This window comes from Bos javanicus, chromosome 8, assembly GCF_032452875.1.
Source record: "Bos javanicus breed banteng chromosome 8, ARS-OSU_banteng_1.0, whole genome shotgun sequence".
NCBI lineage: Eukaryota > Metazoa > Chordata > Mammalia > Artiodactyla > Bovidae > Bos > Bos javanicus.
This window is the reverse complement of record NC_083875.1, coordinates 111,138,889-111,158,881: the sequence shown is the minus strand read 5'-3', so window position 1 is coordinate 111,158,881 and position 19,993 is coordinate 111,138,889. Positions and strand designations below refer to the sequence as shown.

Below are 19,993 nucleotides of genomic sequence, written 5' to 3'. Positions count from 1 at the left end.
CCAGTCCCTCCCAGCATCAGAGTCTTTTCCAGTCAGTCAACTCTTTGCATGAGGTGGCCAAAATACAGGAGTTTCAGCTTTAGCATCAGTCCTTCCAAAGAAATCCCAGGGCTGATCTCCTTCAGAATGGACTGGTTGGATCTCCCTGCAGTCCAAGGGACTCTCAAGAATCTTCTCCAACACCACACTTCAAAAGCATCAATTCTTCGGTGCTCAGCTTTCTTCACAGTCCAACTCTCACATCCATACATGACCACTGGAAAAACCACAGCCTTGGCTACATGGACCTTTGTTGGCAAAGTAATGTCTCTGCTTTTCAATATGCTATCTAGGTTGGTCATAACTTTTCTTCCAAGGAGTAAGCATCTTGTAATTTCATGGCTGCAGTCACCATCTGCAGTGATTTTGGAGCCCCCAAAAATAAAGTCTGACACTGTTTCCACTGTTTCCCCATCTATTTCCCATGAAGTGATGGGACCGGATGCCATGATCTTCGATTTCTGAATGTTGAGCTTTAAGCCAACTTTTTCACTCTCCTCTTTCACCTTCATCAAGAGGCTTTTTAGTTCCTCTTCACTTTCTGCCATAGGGTGGTGTCATCTGCATATCTGAGGTTATTGATATTTCTCCTGGCAATCTTGATTCCAGCTTGTGCTTCTTCCAGCCCAGCGTTTCTCATGATGTACTCTGCATATAAGTTAAATAAACAGGGTGACAATACACAGCCTTGACGTACTCCTTTTCCTATTTGGAACCAGTCTGTTGTTCCATGTCCAGTTCTAACTGTTGCTTCCTGACCTGCATACAAATTTCTCAAGAGGCAGGTCAGGTGGTCTGGTATTCCCATTTCTTTCAGAATTTTCCACAGTTTATTGTGATCCACACAGTCAAAGGCTTTGGCATAGTCAATAAAGCAGAAATAGATGCTTTTCTGGAACTCTCTTGCTTTTTCCATGATCCAGCGGATGTTGGCAATTTGGTCTCTGGTTCCTCTGCCTTTTCTAAAACCAGCTTGAACAACTGGAAGTTCACGGTTCACGTATTGCTGAAGCCTGGCTTGGAGAATTTTGAGCATTACTTTACTAGCGTGTGAGATGAGTGCAATTGTGCGGTAGTTTGAGCATTCTTTGGCATTGCCTTTCTTTGGAATTGGAATGAAAACTGACCTTTTCCAGTCCTGTGGCCACTGCTGAGTTTTCCAAATTTGCTGGCATATGGAGTGAAGCACTTTCACAGCATCATCTTTCAGGATTTGAAATAGCTCAACTGGAATTCCATCACCTCCACTAGCTTTGTTCACAGTGATGCTTCCTAAGGCCCACTTGACTTCACATTTCAGGATGTCTGGCTCTAGGTGAGTGATCACACCATTGTGATTATCTTGGTCGTGAAGATCTTTTTTGTACAGTTCTTCTGTGCATTCTTGTCACCTCTTAATATCTTCTGCTTCTGTTAGGTCCATACCATTTTTGTCCTTTATCGAGCCCACCTTTGCATGAAAAGTTCCCTTGGTATCTCTAATTTTCTTGAAGAGATCTCTAGTCTTTCCCATTCTGTTGTTTTCCTCTTATTTCTTTGCACTGATTGCTGAGGAAGGCTTTCTTATCTCTCCTTGCCATTCTTTGGAATTCTATATTCAGATGCTTATATCTTTCCTTTTCTCCTTTGCTTTTTGCTTCTCTTCTTTTCGCAGCTATTTGTAAGGCCTCCCCAGAGAGCCATTTTGCTTTTTTGCATTTCTTTTCCATGGGGATGGTCTTGATTCCTATCTCCTGTACAATATCACGAACCTCCGTCCATAGTTCATCAGGCACTCTATCAGATCTAGTCCCTTAAATCTATTTCTCACTTCCACTGTATCATCATAAGGAATTTGATTTAGGTCATACCTGAATGGTCTAGTGGTTTTCCCTACTTTCTTCAATTTCAGTCTGAATTTGGCAATAAGGAGTTCATGATCTGAGCCACAGTCAGCTCCTGGTCTTGTTTTTGTTGACTGTATAGAGCTCCTCCGTCTTTGGCTGCAAAGAATATAATCAATCTGATTTCTGTGTTGACCATCTGGTGATGTCCATGTGTAGAGTCCTCTCTTCAGACAGAGAATACCAGGCAGAAAAAAAAAAACAAACAGCAAAGACCCTAAAAGAATGAAGCTGGTGGGCTTCAAGAATGGAGAAGGCTTTTTACACTGCCAAATCAAACAACTTCTTCCAAGTTTTCATGCTGTTAGATGTTGCTCTGACATTTTACAGCACATCTGTTTCTCCTAAGTTCTTCCTCCTCTGGTCTCCATCCATCACACTCTTGGATCTTCTATTCCAACAGCGCCTTCAGACTTTTTCACTGGGTCTGTCTCTCCCAGACCCACTCACTTCCTCTGACTCCTCCTCAATATTTCTCCTCTTAATTCTAGGCATTTTCCACACTAAGTTCCCAAAATCAGAAACTAAGCTTATTCACTTCTATATTTATTCCTACAGCCTAATGTAATACCTGGCGTATATAGAAACCACACAGTAAGGATTTACTAACTTGATATTTTATTTTTACAATCTTTAAACTCCAGGATGTCTCCTTTTTTCCTATTTAATTACATAAAACATAAATATATTCTAATTAAAATTTAAAACAGAACATAAAAAGCTCTCTTCATCAGGTCTCCAGTTCAGCTTCCCCACCAAAAAAATCTCACTGCTCAAAGGTAACCCTTGTTAACAGACCAGTGTATATACACACAGACCTTTCTATTCATTAAAAAAGTATTTTGAGACCTTACTAAAAGTACTTCAGAATTTGTTTTTTCCATTAAATATACTGGACCATTTCCCCACATTAATACGTAAGAGTTCTGGGAGTTTGTTTCTGTTCTTGTTTTCCAAGACACTTGAAAGGATTTCATGGTGTGCGTGCATGCTAAGTCACTTCAGTTGTATCCAACTCTTTGTGACCCTATGGACTGTAGCCCACCAGGCTCCTCTGTCCATGGGATTCTCCAGGCAAGAATACTGGAGTGGGCTGCCATGCCCTCCTTCAGGGGATCTTCCTGACCAGGGATTAAACCTATGTCTCCTGCAACTCCTGCACTGCAGATGGATTCTTAACCACTGAGCCACCAGAGAAGCCCATTTCATGGTATACTGCACTATAATTTTTAAGCAATTCCCTACTGACAGACAACTGGTTATTTCCAATTTTTCTATTTTAAATAATGCCTAATAAACATTACTTTTCAGATACTTTTGGATACATGTGTAAATATTAACAGACATCAAGAAATAGAACTGCTATGTTGGTGAGTATAAACTCAGTAAGTATAAACTTAATTGCTGGATCAAATAAGTACATTTGAAATTTTGATAAATACTATCAAACTGTTTTCCTAAAATGCTGTACCCATCTATACATCCACTAAGACCAAATGAGAAGATCCATTTCTCACATCTTTCTGAATGCTGAAATAATCTTTTTAATTCTTATCTATTAGACATACAAGATGAGAAATGGCATCAAACCATTGTTCTATTTCTCATCTCTTTGACATTAATGAAACTGAATATACTTTCATGTTAACAGCCATTTATAATACTTTTGTGAACAGACTTATCCTCTGCACATTTACCATTTGGTGTCTCTTTCTATTGAATCACAGGTGCTCTTTATATTATGCGGATACTGTTACACATGCTGAAGACACTACCTGCCAGCTTGTTGTTTTTCTTTAACTTTTTAAAAGATAGTAATTCGTTAAACACCACTTTTTAATCTTTATGTAAGCTAAATCTGTCAGTAGTTTTCTTTGTGGTACTAGGGTTAGTGTTCGATTAGAGGGCCTTCCCAACTCTAAGATTAAAAATATATTCTTTCCTAATACTTTGATAGCGCTTTTGTTGGTTGATTTTTGTTTTGTTTTCATTACGATTGTCAATCTCCTGGAATTAATTTTTGTGACTGGAGGCATCTAAGTTTATATTTTTTCCAACCAAAAATATTAAGTTGTAAATAATAAAAATAATAATAATAAACAAAAATAATAAAATAATAATAAACAATAAGAAATTATTTTTATTAAAAAATAAAAATTAAATTCCAGTGTACTCATGGTGTATAGTTTATGAATAGAATAAAGTAGTAAACAGTTTGGAGCAGGGATCAGTAATCTTTTTCTGCAAAAGGCCAGGTAGTAAATATTTTTTGGCTTTGTGAGGCATATATAGTTTCTTTGACAATCACTTACTTCTGATATTGTAACACAAAAACAGCCACAGGCAATATGGAAATAAATGAGTGTAGCTGTGCTCCAATAAAGCTTTATTAACAAAAACAAGCAGTAGGCCTAACCTGGCATTTAGACTGTAGTTTGCTGACGCTTTCTAGAGAGAATCACTAACATGTAGAATAACAGGAGGTTATGAATTTGAAGAAGTCACACTTCACACTTCTGATGGAGAACTGTCACTAGAAACAGTAAAAGATCTGCAACAAATCCAGCGACATTAGGATGAAATAGTACTGTAAATCCCAGATATATTTATTTTTTCATTTTAAAGCACAAAAATTAAAATAATGTCTGTATTCAGAAATGTTGGTAACCTACCTTAAATTTCTTGCCACCATCTTTGGAAAGTGAAAGGTTCAGAGATTTTACCAAGGCCAAATTTTCCTGTTTAGTAAGTTTTTTAACAAGGGCTTCTGTAATATATCGAACTCCTGCATGTGAATCAGCTTCTGAAGTTATGCAAACAGATCATTATCAAAAGAGGAAGACATGAATACTTTGAGAAACAAACTGTCTTAATGTTAAACAACAAAAATAAAAATTTAGACCATGCAATTGTAAAAACAGCTGGCTAGTTCTAATTGGAATATTTAACTAATATTTTACTTTATGTAGCATTTCATAATGATGACAATAAGTTATACTTCATAAATATTAACTGTGTGTAAGCTTTGTATTAAATGCTTTACATTAAAAAATGCAATTTGTACAACAAACCTTTGGGATAGAAATTACTATTCTCCTTTATAAAAAAAATTAGAAAAATAATTTGTTCAACTCTTACAGCTAAAAATGTGCAAATCTAGGACTTGAACCTAGCAGATGAATCTAAAATTTATACTTTTAAGTATGGGCAGCACTGAGGTTTTTAGCAGTATTTTAATGTTAGTTTTTAAAACTAACAACTTAGCAGGAGCAGCAGCAGTATTCATCAATAGAATTTGATGACCATGATTTCATGACATAGCAAAGAAATCACAAAAAAGTTTTCTTTGTATTTAATCACAGTAAGTAAATTTCTTAAGAAAAGAACCCATTTTTGAAAACAGATTCCTAGACTGACAGAATGCTTTTAAGAAAAACATAAAAACCTTGGTGAACATTCATATGTGTCCCTGATGTGAGAATCAGTCCATTCACAGATTGGTAGCTTGCCGATAAGCAGCCTGGAACAGCCCAGGGGTGGACAACATGTTTATACTGAATTAAGGCACTCCATTCTGAAGTGAGCAGATATGCCTTCCCCTCAACCAAGGACGATGGTAAACTGGCACATGAACTTTAAAGCACTCTCCTGCCACAGGAGATAAAGCTTCCTCTTTCCGGAAACCCTTCTCCTAACCCTTCGCCCTCAACCGGAAGCCTCCATCCTCCACTGTCCTTAGACAATTTCTGTCAAAAACAATGGGTCAAGTTACTAGTAGGATGGATACATGTTATAGTTGGACCAAAAATGTAAGTTCAATATTTTCCATCTGTACTTAGAAGAGTATTTGGTGAAATGTGTAGATTAAAAAGCATTACCTTTCTGGTCATGGTGGTCCAAAAGCACAGTGTTTTCACCTATAATCTCGACTTGCTCATACCACTGTCTTCCAGAATGAAAAGGCAGAGTCTCAGATCCGTTTAAAGGTGAAAGTGACCTAGATCTCATATTGGACGTAAGAGATGATGGACTAGGAGAGTGAGATGATGATGGCATCTTTGTTTTGGAAATTTTTTGCTGAGGACCTTTCTTCATTGCAAGAATAAAGCCAGGTATCCATCAAAACCTGTAAGAGTTTCCAGTATATTTAACAATGTTAATTTTTAGAGCTATCAAAACTATTAGTCTATTTCTAAAATTTTCAAGCCTACAAAATTTTAAATTCAGAAGTTATAGATGCTAGAACCCACACTACTCCAAGCTGATGGAAGCAGACATCATTTCAGACACTGCTGATTACCTTACCAGAGGGAAGAGAGACCTCCAGAAGGTCTTGTACTGACATGTACTCCAGCCAGAAGCCTCATCTGTCACTTTGGTTCTCAGTTTATGGGACCAAACTAGTCACAGTGCCTCTTCTACTTACAAAGAGTTCTAGAGTGCATAAAGCTGGAAATACTTGACAACCAGCAGCATTTCACGCTGATCAGTGCTCTCTCGTTCCTGCAACAGTTTCTTCCTCTGGCTTCTGGGACACCACACTCTCCTCCCGTCTCCCTGGCCACTCCTCAGCCTCCTTTCCTGGCCAAGGCGCATCCATTCACTCTTTAAATGTCAGAGCTCCTCAGGTCTCCTCTGATCTCTCTCTAAACTTAATTGAGACAACCTAATGTACACCCATGATTCCCAATGCCACCTTTTTACTGATGTTTATATTTTCAATCCAACTCTTCTGAGTCCAGACACCTATTCTCAACTGTCTACCTGACATCTCATTGGCATCCTGAATCAACATGTCCAGATTGAACGTATCATTTCCCTCATCCCGCCCTCATTTTCTTCCCATCCTGTTCCTCCCCCAGCGTTCCCTTACTAGTGGACAATGCTCTTGGGAATAAGCCAGAAACTGGGAGTCACTTCCTTCTTCCCAAAGCCAATCAGTCACCAAGTTTTGTCAATTCTACTTCCTAAGTATCCCTCAAATTAGTCCCCTTCTTTCCATCTCCCCTCTCGTCTACTCTAATTCACACACTCATCAGACTACTATAACAGCTTCTAGCTGATTTGTCTATAAGCTCTCTTCCCTTCCTCTTCCATCACTACATTGCGGCCAGAGTGATCTATTTAAAAGGTTAATCTATGGGTCTGTAATAAATGAAATATTTATCATGATCTATGAGAGCCCGCGGGATGTGGCCCTGTCTCTCTAGCCTCACATCTGTCACTACTTTCCCAGACTCTGTGGGCTGGAGCCGCACCGCCCTCTATATCTAATTTCTGGTGCAAATGCTTGCCTTTGGTCTTTCTTTTTTTTAACCTTTTCAGGAGTTCTCACTATATAGTCTGCATATTAACTTTAGTCAAATAAATCATTTGTAAGAGTTTTCTCCCACCCTGTGGTTTCCTTTCTACTAATTGATACTGTCTTAAAAAATAAAACTGTTTATTTTAGTGTGCTGGGTCTTCCGCTGCTGCCTGGGCTTTTCTCTAGTTGCAGTGCAGGGGACTTCTTCTTGTGGCGGCTTCTCTTGTTGCGAAGCATGGGCTCTAGGGTGCGCCGGCTTCACTCACCGGGGCTCCTCTGCTCTAGAGCACAGGCTCAGTAGTTGTGGCACACGGGCTTAGCTGCTCTGTGCCATGTGGGATCTTCCTGGCCTAGGGATCAGACCCGTGTCTCCTGCACTAGCAGGCGATTCTTTACCTCTGAGCCACCAGGGAGGTCTCTGAAATATTGTCATTTGATACTCATTTAAAATTTTTAAAGAAATCCAACTGGTCTATTTTTCCTTTTGCCGCCTGTGCCTTTGATTTCATATCCAAGAAATCACTGCCAAATCCAGTGGTATTAGGTAAAAGTCCAAACTCAGATAGAACGCTAGCTGGAGTAATGATGAGAATCAGTTCTTCTCTCAAATTAACTTGTAAGTCAAATCACACAATTAATCTAGTAGAATTTAAGTTCCATGAAAGTAGCGATATTATTCACTGATGTATTCCAGGCCAAGAACAGAGCTTAGAAGATGGCAGATAATTACTATTTATAGAATGCATTATTCATAAAGAACCTAGAAACAATAAAATGCTATTCAATACTTCAACAAAAGGCTATCTTCATGAGCAGTATCAGTCCTCAATACCAAGAGTCCTAACTTACAAGTCAGGTTTATGCAAAAAAGATTTTCATGATATACAACTGCTCTTATAAGCACACTGCAAAAATTATAAATCTGCCAAACTTTTAGACCAAAAAATGTTATAAGATGTATAGGTCTTGAACAAGCTGCATTAACAATGCTTCTACTTTGCTCAGTATCCATAATCTCCCATACCCTCACTACTGAAAATGCAGTGTGTGTATGTGTAGATGTTAGTCACCCAGTTGGGTCCAACTCTTTGCAATCCCATGGACTGCAGCCCACCAGACTCCTCTGTCCATGGGGTTCTCCAGGCAAGAATACCGGAGTGGGTAGCCATTCCCTCGTCCAGAGGGTCTTCCCGACTCAGGGGTTGAACTTGGGTCTCCTGCACTGCAGGCAGACTCTCTACTGAGCCACCAGGGAAGCCCTAAAGTGTGGAGACAAAACACAAACTATTTTTAGAAAAGTAATCTGCAACCCAAAGTTTTTGGATAGCTCAAATCCTAATGCCAGGGACTTTGCCAGCTGTCCAGTGGTTAAGTTTCCATGCTTCCAATTCAGGGGCTGTGGGTTCGATCCCTGGTCAGGGAACTAAGCCCCACAGGCTGTGTGAGGCATGGCCAAAAGAAATAATAAAATAAAAACAGGAAGGAAGGAAAATAAATAAAAATAAATGGTAGCTTTTTAAAACATTTTAATTTTTTTGAAGGAAAAACAGAAAATTTAATACAACAAAAGCACCACTGAACTCACGATCTAGCGTCTTGGAGACTAGTTTGAAGGTAGCAAAAACCTGCTAAATTTTTTTAAAAAGTGATTATTGTTTCACAGGTATACAGTACAACAAGGACAACTGCCTTGTTCTACAATCTAGATCACTTTAAACTGCAAATCTATGTCTTTACTTTCTCTTTAGTTTTTTTCATGTCAAATCATCCACAAAGGTCAGAAAAGCTTCCCTCAATTCACACAACTGCTATTGATGTCTTAACCACAAAGCTTTAGGACCTAATTTCACAAGTGTGGCAAACAATTTCTATCTTAACATTCTGCCAAGGCAAAAAGTCTCTTTGTAATACGCCTCATTCTGTGTTAGATTGTACTGGTGCTCTCTTTCTAAATAATGATATACTCAAGCTTGAAAGAGCTAAGAGGCATGTGCTTTAACAACACAATTTTATTCATTCCTGAGTTAAATACAATTTTCATAAGGGCAAAGGACTTAAAAAATAAAAGAGGAGTGGTACAGGGCCCAGTTCCCACTTCTGTATGTCCTTCTCTATCTCATAGCATGACAGAAAATGATAAGATTAGAATGACAGCATGCTACATGCTCCAGAGATATGCTTTATACACATTTTTAGTTTCTTGGTTTAAAAATGCATGTACATCCTACATTTTTATGCAACACAATTATTTTATACCCTGCACTTTAGTCTTATCTCTAACTTCTTAAAATACTGAACCATCCCGAATTCCTCTCACAACATCCTAATGACCAAGACTCTTTGGGCCTCACTAGAATATCATGAGATCTCTCTTGATTAGAAAAACTCTGCCCTACTCAATAATAGAGTTAAATAAATATATTAGAATGGATTCCCGAAATCAAAATCAACTCCTTCCTTTAATGAATTGTAACCTGAAAGATTAAATGATGGCTTTGAAGTCACAGTGCATTCCCAGACCTCCTCCCTGGGTCGCCATAGCCCCTGTAAAGCCTGGACATACGATGTCACAGAAGAGCTAACTCAGTAATATGGGCTTAAGGATTTAATGTACTTGAGGAAGGACACCTGGCAGCAGTAAAACCTTGAACCACGAGTTTAAGAGAGAGCGAGCGATGCTGCTTGACCAAGGCTGCGGTCTGCAATTACATAAACAACAGAAAGACCGAGCAATAGAAAAGAGAAGACAGAGACGAGAGGCAGGGCTGGTGTGTGTGAAGGGGCAGGGTAAACTGAAATCAAAACAAGTCCAGAGCTGGAGATACATTTTGAAAACCCAGAAGGTAAGTCTGCAGAATAAAAGAAAGCCACTGGAATGATGTGATAATCAAAGTCATATGATTGCGCATCCTGTGCTCAGATTCAGAAACTGGCCTTGATCTAACAATCCCCTCCACCACAGCTTAGTAGAGTCTACACCTTCACCTCTATCCAGCCTTTCTAAGATTCCATCATCTCTTATCTTTTCCAAATTAGGCTGCTGCTGCTGCTAAGTCACTTCAGTGGTGTCCGACTCTGTGCGACCCCAAAGACAGCAGCCTGCCAGGCTCCCCCATCCCTGGGATTCTCCAGGCAAGAACACTGGAGTGGGTTGCCATTTCCTTCTCCAATGCATGAGAGTGAAAAGTGAAAGTGAAGTTGCTCAGTCATGTCCAACTCTGCAACCCCATGGACTGCAGCCTACCAGGCTCCTCCATCCATGGGATTTTCCAGGCAAGAGTACTGGAGCGGCATACCATTGCCTTCTCCATCCAAATGAAGCAGATCTCTATAATTCCCAAACCTTCCATCTCTCTTCCCAGCTACTCCAATAAGCAAATATCCATCCCCATTTCTTGACCTCCATATCCCTCTCCATGGCACCCCTTAGCCCTTTAATCACATCTCAGTACTTTCCCTATAATTCGACTTCATCCCATACCCTCTGACACATTTAAACACTCTTATTCTCCAACTAGTCCTTTCAAATACCCTGACTCCTATTTCTCACCAAGGGCAATTCTCCCATCCTGTGCTCGTCAACCTTTGCCTCCCACCCTTCATCCCATTCTGACTGCCAAGTTCTCCCACAAAGTCTCTTCCCTAACACTGTACTAGTCTTCTCCATTTCTCTACAATTCTCTCCAGTGGCCTGCCTCCACATTTCTGTATTCATCCCGATTTCCCAAACTGCTCATCACAGCAAATATTCTGACATCCTAATTCATTCAAATACTCTGGCTTCTAATTATCCCGTCTTCAAACAAAACACTCCAGTCTCCATCCATTCCACTTCATCTCAACCCAACTGGCTATCTATGTGCCTCTCTCTTCTAACACCCTGACATCTGTGTCCCTCCGTATCCTATTAACATCCGGAGCTCTCCTCTCACATCTCTCTCCATGCTACTCAAGTATGGGAGAAAAAAAGCTTCCCAAACCTTTTCATTAGTTTATTTTTTTTCAGTCATTCAATTTTATTCCACAACTTTAAGGCACCAAGAACTGTGAGGCTCTAAGAATACAGGGCTGGGAAGGCAGGACTTCCACACTCAAAACACACAAGAGGATCAGGTCTCTGCCCCAAATAGCATCCTTCCCAACACCTTACAAGTAGAATTAAATGATTATTTGTGAAACAACTTGATTATTGCTTGTTTCTCCTTCTAGAGTTTAGGCTACAATACAGTAGAGGCTGTATGATTTGGTGCACAATAAATATTTGTTGAATGAGTGAAGAAAGGCCTGTGCTAAGCACTCTAAAGACATTACCAAACAAATTCTTGCAGATAATGTATATTATGATAATCATTAACCTCATTTATAAGTGACAATGTATCCTTAAGAACTAAGAGCTTGGGTTCTACAATTAAGTCTGAGTTCAAAGGTTAATTTTCCACTTTCTGTGTGACATAGACAAATTATTTAACTTCTCTGATCCAGTTTCATCACTTTTAAGATGGGAATGATGACCTCGTTCAAGTTATTTTAAATTCTAAATCAGTTAATGGGAAGGACTAAAGGATGTAGAACCGAATCTGGCACACAAGGTACACTCAAAAGCAGTCAGCGAGCATTTTCACAAACGAGAAAACATTAGCAAGCCCAAATCTCACAGACGGTCAGCAGCACAGTAGCAGAATCAAGACGTGAAGCCAAGCTTTGACTTGAAAATGCACCTGTCCCTTAACCGTTATACGACAAAGTATTTGCTCTTCCCCTTCTTTTTCTTCCCCATATCCCAACGCTCTTTTTTCTCCATGTACTGTGTTCCGGTCGATTTCAGGACGCCCGTCAGGGTACCCACACCATCCTGTATCCCAGCCATTCCCCGCAGACACCTGGCACACCTCCACCCCGCTCCGCTCGGCAGCGGGACCCTACCTTTCACTCGCCGAACCCCCGCGTCCACACCTCCCCACACTCCGGCCCTTCATCCCAAAGCCCCCACCCCGTGACCTCCTCACTTCTAATCCAAACCTCCCTCCATCCTCCTCCCCCGCCCCACGCCGGTTCCGGGCCCTCCCTCCTTCCCATCCAATCCCAACTCCCAGGCACACGCCCCCGCCCCGAATCCATCCCTCGCTGGGTCCAGGCCTTCCCGCCTTCGCCGCTGGTCCCCACCCGCTCCGCCTGGAGGCCGGAGAACGGCCTAGACCAGGCCTGGCACTCACCACGAAAGAGCGAGACCGAGCAAGCCCGCCGGACGAGGCCGGGCGGAGAGGTGCCGGCAGTTCCCTTCAGGCGCCCAGCGGCGCAGCAGCCATTTTGTTGTGTTGTGCCGGTTGCCGTGGGGCCGTGCGCGCCGCGTGGGCGGAGCCTGCAGCGGTCACGCCCCTCCCCGGAGCTTGGGGGCGGGACCAGGCTTCCCGCCTCTTAGTCGGCCAGGGCGGCGGGCGCGCAAAGGCGCGTGGGAGCCCGCGGGAGCCCGCGCGAGGCGAGATTTCCCGCTGCCGGCGGCGAGAGGCCCTGCTCTTTTCTCTGAGGCGAAGCGGCCGACTCCTCATGCTCAGGCCTTGACATACTCCGCGGGGGCTGGGCCTGAGGACGACCTGAGAGACCCATGTAGCTGTCACCAAGCCCCCGCATGTCCATTGCTGGCCGTCTGGCTTTGAACTAGTGTGCCTCGCACGCTCCTCCTTCGCACGGCCCGTTTCTGAGGCGAATTCTCTTCTTCAGGGACCAGACAGGTCAGACGTAGATGAACCTCTGAGGGAACGCAGTTTAGGCTTCACATGCACCCGAGGTTACGGGAATGAGAGCAGCCTGGGAGTCCTGGCTGAGAATAGTCCTCAGGTTGTGACAGGAAAGCCAAAGCAGCTGAAGAAACTTCGGTTGTGGCCTGCCTGAAAGGGCTGCATTTCACCACATATTTTTAACACATAGTTTAAGAGAATTTAGCACTTACTGTGCTGAATACTAGGGAAATACGGTGAATTCTTTTTAAAAACGTGGTCTCTAAGGACACCGTTCCTCCATTCCAGCTTCCCATTTCCCAGCTGGTACCCTGGACAGTATTAGGCAAAGGTCATTAGGTAAATGACCTTTGCCTAATGACGCCTCATCCTTCCTTAAGTCTTGTAAGAACCAAAGAACTTAGTCAAGGGAGTATGGGAGTGGGGAAAAATCTGCTTGGCAAAGGGAGCAACTTGTGCAAACCCCAGGAGGAATGGGGAGAAGGAGCTTGACAATGAGCTGATGTTAAATAAATCAGGATGGCAGCCAAAAATCTGGAGTGCAGAAGCTAAAGCAAGAAGAGAGGCCTTATTATGAACCATCTTGCTGCTGCTCTGCTGCTAAGTTGCTTCAGTCGTGTCCGACTCTGTGCAACCCCAAGATGGCAGCCCAGTAGGCTCCCCCGTCCGTGGGATTCTCCAGGCAAGAATACTGGAGTGGGTTGCCATTTCCTTCTCCAATGCATGAAACTGAAGAGTGAAAGTGAAGTCGCTCAGCCGTGTCCAACTCTTCTCGACCCCCTGTATTGCAGCCTACCAGGCTCCTCCGTCCATGGGATTTTCAAGGCAAGAGTACTGGAGTGGGTTGCCCTTGAACCATCTTAAGCACTTGTAATTTTTCTGAAAGGCAGAGATGGATTCAAGAATCAGAAGTTCAGGTAGTTTTCAACAGGGGCGCCATTCACGTTCACATTTAAGTGAATGCTTCTCTCTCCCCAACTGGTATTTAAGCAACACAGGAGACCCTTTGCAGCGAAGGCAATGTCACTCCACTCCAGTACTGTAGCCTGGAAAATCCCATGGACGGAGGAGCCTGGTGGGCTGCAGTCCATGGGGTCGCTAAGAGTCGGACATGACTGAGCGACTTCTCTTTCACTTTTCACTTTCATGCATTGGAGAAGGAAATGGCAACCCACTCCAGTGTTGTTGCCTGGAGAATCCCGGGGACGGGGGAGCCTAGTGGGCTGCTGTCTATGGGGTCGCACAGAGTTGGACACGACTGAAGCGACCTAGCAGCAGCACGAGACCCTTTGAGCTCTAGAAAAGTCAAAATTCATGAAAAGCCCCACAGTTTAAATTGAAAGGACGATCTATCCTTTCTTAAAAAAAATTCTAAGCTCAGATGATATTTATTAGTTTGGAATGTGTACATTGCTGACTTTCAGTTCTATTATTTTTTGTTGTTTTGTTCTGACACTTGGTTGTTTTTTTTTTTTTTCTTCTCTTTTCCCACAGAGAATTAGATTTATTGTGTCACCTCACTGCTATACCCCTTAAAGTCTGTAATGATATTCAGGTAGGATCCATTATCAAAATATGGTATGCTGGTATAGTTCATTATCAATCTAATAAGTAGCTGTCGAAAATATACACAAAATCCAGAGACTGGTCACTCAGTCAATTCAGTTGCTCAGTCATGTCTGACTCTTTGTGACCCCTTGGACTCTAGCACACCATGCCTCCCTGTCCATCACCAACTCCCAGAGTTTACTCAAACTCATGTCCATTGAGTCAGTGATGCCATCCAACCATCTCATTCTCTGTTGTCCCCTTCCCTCCTGCCTTCAGTCTTTCCCAGCATCAGGGTCTTTTCAAATGAGTCAGTTCTTTGCATCAGGTGGCCAAAATATTGGAGTTTCAGCTTCAACATCAGTCCTTCCAATGAACACCCAGGACTGATCTCCTTTAGGATGGACTGGTTGGATCTCCTTGCAGTCCAAGGGACTCTCAAGAGTCTTCTCCAACACCACAGTTCAAAACTATCAATTCTTCAGCACTCAGCTTTCTTTATAGTCCAACTCTCACATCCATACATGACTAGTGGAAAAACCATAGCCTTGACTAGACGGACCTTTGCTGGCAAAGTAATATCTCTGCTTTTTAATATGCTGTCTATGTTGGTCATCATCTTTCCTTCCAAGGAGCAAGCATCTTTTAATTTCATGGCTGCAATCACCATCACTAGATCATTCAAGTATGACCTAAATCAAATCCCGGAGTGACAAATAGATTCAAGGGATTAGATCTGATAAACAGAGTGCCTAAAGAACTATGGGTGGAGGTTCATGACGTTGTACAGGAGGCGGTAATCAAGACCATCCCCCCAAAAAGAAATGCAAAAAGGCAAAATGGTTGTCTGAGGAGGCCTTACAAATAGATGAAAAAAGAAGAGAAGCAAAAGGCAAAGGAGAAAAGGAAAGATATACCCATCTGAATGCAGAGTTCCAAAGAATCGCAAGGAGAGATAAGAAAGCCTTCCTCAGTGATCAGTGCAAAGAAATAAAGGAAAACAATAAAATGGGAAAGACTAAAAATCTCTTCAAGAAAATTAGAGATACCAAGGGAACATTTTGTGCAAAGATGGGCACAATGAAGGACAGAAATGGTATGGACCTAACAGAAGCAGAAGATATTAACAAGAGGTAGCAAGAATACACAGAAGAACTATACAAAAAAGATCTTCATGACCCAGATAACCATAGTGGTATGATCACTCACCTAGAGCCAGACATCCTGGAATATGAAGTCAAGTGGGCCTTAGGAAGCATCACTACAAACAAAGCTAGTGGAGGTGATAGAATTCCAGTTGAACTATTTCAAATTCTAAAAGATGATGCTGTGAAAGTGTTGCACTCAATATGCCAGCAAATTTGGAAAACTCAGCAGTGGCCACAGGTCTGGAAAAGGTCAGTCTTCATTCCAATCCCAAAGAAAGTTCAAACTATCACACAATTGCACTCATCTCACATGCTGGCAAAGTAATGCTCAAAGTTCTCCAAGCCAGGCTTCAACAGTATGTGAACTGAGAACTTCTAGATGTTCAAGCTGGATTTATAAAGTCAGAGGAACCAGAGAACAAATTGCCAACATCCATTGGATCATCAAAAAAGCAAGAGAGCTCCAGAAAAACATCTGCTTCATTGGCTATGCTAAAGCCCTTGACTGTGTGGATCATGACAAACTGTGGGAAATTCTTCAAGAGATGGGAATACCAGACCATCTTTCCTGCCTCCTGAGAAATCTGTATGCAGGTCAAGAAGCAACAGTTGAACCAGACATGGACTGGTTCTAAACTGGGAAAGGAGTACATCAAGGCTTTATATTGTCACCCTGCTTGTTTAACTTATATGCAGAGTGCATCATGCAAAATGCCGGGCTGGATGAAGCACAAACTGGAATCAAGATTGCCAGGAGAAATAACAATAACCTCAGATATGCAGATGACACCACCCTTATGGCAGAAAGTAAAGAAGAACTAAAGAGCCTCTTGATGAAAGTGAAAGAGGAGAGTGAACAAGCTGGCTTAAAACTTAACATACAAACAACTAAGATCGTGGCTTCTGGTCCCATCGTGGCAAATATATGGAGAAACAATGGAAACAGTGAGAGACTTTATTTTCTTGGGCTCCAAAATCACTGCAGGTGGTGACTGCAGTCATGAAATTAAAAAACACTTGCTCCTTGGAAGAAAAGCTATGACCAACCTAGACAGTATATTAAAAAGCAGAGACATTACTTTGCTGACAAAGGTCTGTCTAGTCAAAGCTATAGTTTTTCTAGTATTCATGTATGGGTGTGAGAGTTGGACCATAAAGAAAACTGAGTGCTGAAGAATTGATGCTTTTGAACTGTGGTGTTGGAGAAGACTCTTAAAAGTCCCTTGGACTGCAAGGAGATCAAACCAGTCAATCCTAAAGGAAATCAGTCCTGAATATTCACTGGAAGGACTGAGGCTGAAGCTGAACCTGCAATACTTTGGCCACCTGATTCGAAGAACTGACTCGTTGGGAAAGACCCTGATGTTGGGAAAAGTTGAAGGCAGGAGGAGAAGGGGACGACAGAGAATGAGATGGTTGGATAGCATCACTGACTCAATGGACATGAGTTTGAGCAAGCTCTGGGAGTTTGTGACAGACAGGGAAGCCTGGTGTGCTGCAGTCCATGGGTCACAAAGAGTCAGACATGACTGAGCGACTCTGTAACTCAATGCAGGAGCTTGAATTCCTAATTCTCTCTCATAATGATTTCTGAAGACCTCCTTAGTAATTAGGCCTTTGATGGCCTTCACTTAGAGTGACACTTAGGTTCTGGCTGGTAGGTTTAAGGATAAAGTGAGAGACCAAACTGAATCTTAGGAGATGATCCCTTAGTATTCCCGTCCACTTATTGAATGTTGGAAGTAATGTCTCCTGTTTCATTTGTGATTTCAGCAATTTGAGTCTTCTCTTTTTTGGAAAGAGCTTAACTAAAACTTTGTTAATTTTGTTGCTCTTTTCAAAGAACCAGCTTTGGTTAGGTTGATTTTCTCTATTGTTTTTCTACTCTTTTGTTATAATTCAAGTTGATATGCTGCATGTTCATTTTTATTCAGTTCAATAAATTTTCTTTTCTTTCTTCTTCTTCTTCTTTTTTTTTTTTTTGCCAATTGGCATGCAGGATCTTAGTTCCCCGACCAGGGATCCAATCCACACCCCCTGCAGTGGAAGCATGGAGTATTAACCACTGACTCCAAGGGAGTTGCTCTACTCTTTATTTCATTAATTTCCACGCTAATCCTTATCATTTATTTCCTTCTGCTTGCTTTGTATTGGTTTACTCTTTTCACTGTCTTAAAGTGGAGATTAGGTTTTTGATTTGAGATCTTTTTTCCTTTATAATGTAGGCATTTATAGCAAAAGGTTTTCTGCTAAGTGCTGCTTTAGCTGTATCCCTTTTGTTTTGGTGTGTTGTATGTTTCATTGTCATTCTTCTAAAACTGTTTTCTAATTTCCCTTGTAATTTCTTCTTAGACTCATTGTTTTGTTTTGTTTTTTTTAATGAATGCTTTGTTTAATTTTCACAGGTTTGGAAGTTCCTCAAATTTATTTTGTCATTAATATTTAATTTTGCTCAATTGTGATCAGAAAAATATGTTTTTTCAGTCCTTTTATACTAATTGAGGCTTGTTTTATAGCCTAGCATATGATCTGTCCTGGATAATGCTTCACGTGCACTTGAGAAAAATGTATATTCTGTTCTTTCGGAATAAAACGTTTGTCTACCAGGTCTAGTTGATTTGTGGTGTTGTTCTAGTCTTTTTCCTTGTTGATCTTTTACATATCTGTTCTATCCATAACTGAAACGATTATTGTTGAAATTTTCTGTTTCTCCCTTCAACTGTCTTTTTTTGCTTCACATATTTTGGAGCTCTGGTGGCAAGTATATATGTTTATAATCGTTATATCCTCCTGATGGGTTGACTCTTCTGTTCTTATAAAAATCCCTCTTTATCTCTAGCAATTTTTAAAATTTCAAAGTCTGTTTTGTCTAACATAGTATAGCCACTCCTGTTTTCTTATATTAATAGTTGCTGTTTGCATGATATATCTTTTCCTGTCCTTTTACTTTCAACCTATTTTTATCTTTGAACCAAAACTGTATATTCTGTAGATAGCATGTAGTTGAATCTTATTTTTTATTTGCCTGAAAGTTTCTAGCTTTTAATTGTACAATTTAATTTATTCTTTTATTGTTATAATTTATATACCTTGATTTATAGCTGCCATTTTATTTTTTGTTTTTTATGTTTCATTTCTTTTTTTCTTTATTCCTCCTTCAGCTTTCTTTTACTTTAAATAAATATTTTGACTAAGAATTTTCTAGTTTTAGTATTTTAATTAACTTAAAAAAAACTTCTTTTTTTAATGATTACTCTATGGCTTACCATATACACCTTAACTTATAAAGTCTCCTTCATATTTGTACTAATCTAATGCCAGTTAAACATAAAAATGCTACTCCACAGAAATAGCTTTATTTCCTCTTTCCCCATTTTTGTGCTATTATTATAGTACTTACAACCTGCATATATGTTACTAACACACCCAGTAATTTGTTATTATTACCTTATATAATTTAACTTTATTAAAGAAGCTGACAAAAGAAAGGAGAGCACATAAATATTTGTAGAATATATTGTGTTTACCTTCCACTTAGGTTTGATTTTTTTGTAAAAAGTACTCATCACTCTTAAAATGTGTTATTTAATCTTTTACATGGCATTTATTATTTATCACATATATAGAAGAGGTTATAAAAATTTAAATACAGCTTAAAGAATAATAACATAATGAATACTTGCATATCTACCACCCACATTAAGAAACAAATGCTCTCTTTGTAACCCTAATGTACCCATCCCCTGTATCATTTCCCACCCTTTTTCCCAAAGGAAAATGACTCTTATATTAAAAATTCTGAATTTTATTTTAATAATCTTCTTGCTTTTCTCTATAGTTTTTTCAAGTATATATTTGTCCTTAATTAATATAATGTTTGGACTTCCCTGGCGGTTGAATGGTAAAGAATCTGCCTGCCAATGCAGGAGATGTGTGTTCAGTCCTTGGGTCAAGAAGATCCCCTGTAGAAGGAAATGGCAATCCACTCCAGTATTCTTGCCTGGGAAATCCCATGGACAGAAGAGCCTGGCTGGCAAGCTACAGTCCATGGGGTCGCAAAAGAGTCAGACATGACATACTGACTTAACAACAACAACAAATATAATATTTAGCTTTGAATAACTAAGTAGAAAGCCAAAAGTAGAAAGTCTACTTAAGGAAAGGTCAAGATTGCCATTATTAGGATCCCTAAAGTAGATAGGTGATTATTTTCTGGATCACAACCTTGTTTTATCTCTTGAGACTATACAGGAACTGCTTCTTAGGATGTCAGTGTACATGGTCACATAGTGAGTAAGAACAGAAATCATGGCAACTAGGCTTCTGATAGGAAGT

General features: G+C 40.6%; 1 protein-coding gene across 6 annotated transcripts in view; it reads right to left on the bottom strand.

Annotated features, from left to right (window-relative positions):
• CNTRL (centriolin) overlaps positions 1–12,531 on the bottom strand; it is an 87,323-nt gene extending 74,792 nt beyond the window's left edge. For 4 of the 6 annotated variants that reach the window (XM_061426721.1, XM_061426726.1, XM_061426725.1 and 1 more), the window contains exons 1-3: positions 12,441–12,531; positions 5,801–6,048; positions 4,595–4,725 (exon numbers count right to left, since the gene is read on the bottom strand). In XM_061426721.1, coding sequence (XP_061282705.1) covers positions 4,595–4,725; positions 5,801–6,017 — 348 coding nt within the window. In that variant the 5' untranslated portion in view covers positions 6,018–6,048; positions 12,441–12,531. Of the gene's footprint in view, positions 1–4,594; positions 4,726–5,800; positions 6,049–12,150; positions 12,215–12,440 lie in introns of those variants that run through there. The other 2 variants (XM_061426724.1, XM_061426722.1) reach the window with 2 other exon arrangements.
• Positions 12,532–19,993: the final 7,462 nt, after the last annotated feature.